Raw genomic sequence first — 2,130 nt, forward strand, 5'->3', positions numbered from 1 at the left:
GTAGCAGCAGGCCCATACCACAGGATGCCAGGTGGCTCATGTCTGCCAAGAAAGATGGAGGTGTGATCAGGGAGCTCTGACAGGAGGTACCTCAGAGCATCTTGGGGTGGGGAGCTGCTCTGGGGCTGGGCCATCAGGAGGGCCACTCAGGTGTGGAGCTCAGATGAGAGCACCTGGAGGGTTGCAGGACATGGGAAGGTCAGTCAGTTCACTGGGGGCACTTTGATCCTTGGGGTCAACTGGGAGCTGTGTAGGATGTAGGGGTCAGTCAAGGTCATCTGAAGGTGACTTGTGTTGCTTGGCAGAGATCACTTAGGATATGGAGCAGTCAGTCACTCATGCTCTGACTGATGACCACCTGGGATGAGTATCAGGGTGACTTGGGTATCACTTAGAGTGTGAAGGAGGTCAGCCAGGGCCCTGGGGGTGCCACTGGCGATGTGTCAGTGTTATCATCTCTCATGTGAAGTGATGGAGTCAGGGAACCAGGGGGTGCCCAGGGGCACCTGTGAGGTAAATCAGGAAGTCTGGTAGGACAGTCATAATATCAAGGAGGTGGTCAGGATTATTGGGGAAAGGTCACTCAGGGTCACCTTTCAGGGGTCACTCAACACTGGGGGTCACTTAGGGCACTTGGGGGCTGCTCGGGATGTGTGGGTTGCTTGGAGTCACCCAGGATGTAGGGAGACCTGGTGTGGCTCACGTGGAGCATGGAGGAGTGAAGATGTCAGGGCTGCTCAGGTACAGGAGGGTCCTGCTGGGTGTTGAGGGGGTCATTCAGTATGTGGGGTCCCTGAAGTGCTCAAATGGGTAAAAACGTGGTGAGCTTGGTCACGGATGCCACTCAGGGATCCCTGAGTTGGGGACACTGCTCCAGAGAAAGGCGGCACTCACATTTCCAGGGGAGCCGTCCATGGGGGGCGCTGAGTAGCGGCGGTAGGTGGTGTTCCAGCGCTGGCCGGGGGCCTGGGGGTCCTGCATGGTGACCGTGTACTCTGAGGATGCCCCAAAGCAAGGTTACCAGGCATGCCCACCTGATGCCCCTCCCATGCCCACCTCCGCGGGTCTCATCTTGTGGGGGTGGGGCTTCTGAGCACCCAGCCTGGGGTGGAGGCCGGGGCATGGGAGGAGCATCCTGGTCTGTCTTGGTTACTGCTCTATCTCCAGTTCTTTGATCAGTGAAATACTCGTTGACTGACAACTTGACAGACTGGCCCAACTCAACTTGCATAGCAATTGCCAGGCCTGGATAGAGCAAAGGAGGAGGCTGCTGGGGGAGCAGCTGGGGCCTGACTCACGCGTGCGGCCGATGTAGAGGCGGGGCGCAGAGGTGCCCTCTGTGGTCAGTGTCATCTGTGTCTCCCCTGACTCCGGGTCCACCACAAACCAGGCATCCTGCTTTCGGCCTGTGGAGGTGGAAAGCGTGCCAGCCCTCAAGATGGCCTGGGAGAGGGTGTGCAGCCTGTTCCTCCTGTGCCCAGCTGGCCCGTCAGGACCTAGGTTCCCGTCCTGGTGCTGGGCCTGGCCCCACAGGCTGGGGCTGGAGAGGCGCTTACCCGTATAGAAGACGCCATCGGAGCTGCGGCACGGGGAGGCGTGGACCAGCTCGGGGATGGTGAACGGCAGTTTCTGAGGAGAGGGAAACATGCCAGGGAGGAGTAAGAGCAGAAAAACTCACCCAACCTATCCATGAGGTAGTTGTTACTGTTTCCATTTCCCAGAGAGGCTAAGCAGCTGGGCTGTGCCTGTGAGAAGCCGGGGATGGTTGTAGATTTAAGGACACCGAGAGACTCGACAACCACATGGGCTGGGGACCCTGGGCCAGGAAACAGTGAGGGGCACCACTGAGACACTTCACAGAGTCAACATGCGCTGCGAATAGGCAATGCTATGCGCCATGGCTAACCCTCCTGGCTTCAGTCATCTACACGCAGGCTGCATGGGAAAGAGGCCTTGTTCTCAGAAATACACAACGACGCTTTAGAAGTAAAGGGCATAGTGCCTGCAACTCGCTCTTGAAAGGTTCAGAAAAAGACATTTTACATGAAAAAAAAAAGTAATATTCTCAGCATTCTATTAATCTATCATCTACCGAGAGAGAACAATAAAGCAACATGATGTTAAAAATCA

At 56.5% G+C, this 2,130-nt stretch overlaps 1 protein-coding gene across 1 annotated transcript in view; it reads right to left on the reverse strand.

Moving 5' to 3' along the window:
• The window catches only part of ERN2 (endoplasmic reticulum to nucleus signaling 2), a 12,473-nt gene extending 10,549 nt beyond the window's left edge, over positions 1–1,924 (reverse strand). Inside the window, exons 1-5 of the mRNA XM_023751477.1 lie at positions 1,907–1,924; positions 1,557–1,629; positions 1,299–1,406; positions 895–995; positions 19–125 (exon numbers count right to left, since the gene is read on the reverse strand). Of these exons, the coding sequence (XP_023607245.1) occupies positions 19–125; positions 895–995; positions 1,299–1,406; positions 1,557–1,629; positions 1,907–1,924 (407 nt within the window). The remainder of the gene's footprint in view (positions 1–18; positions 126–894; positions 996–1,298; positions 1,407–1,556; positions 1,630–1,906) is intronic.
• Positions 1,925–2,130: the final 206 nt, after the last annotated feature.

This window comes from Myotis lucifugus, unplaced genomic scaffold (assembly GCF_000147115.1).
Source record: "Myotis lucifugus unplaced genomic scaffold, Myoluc2.0 scaffold_22, whole genome shotgun sequence".
Taxonomy (NCBI): domain Eukaryota; kingdom Metazoa; phylum Chordata; class Mammalia; order Chiroptera; family Vespertilionidae; genus Myotis; species Myotis lucifugus.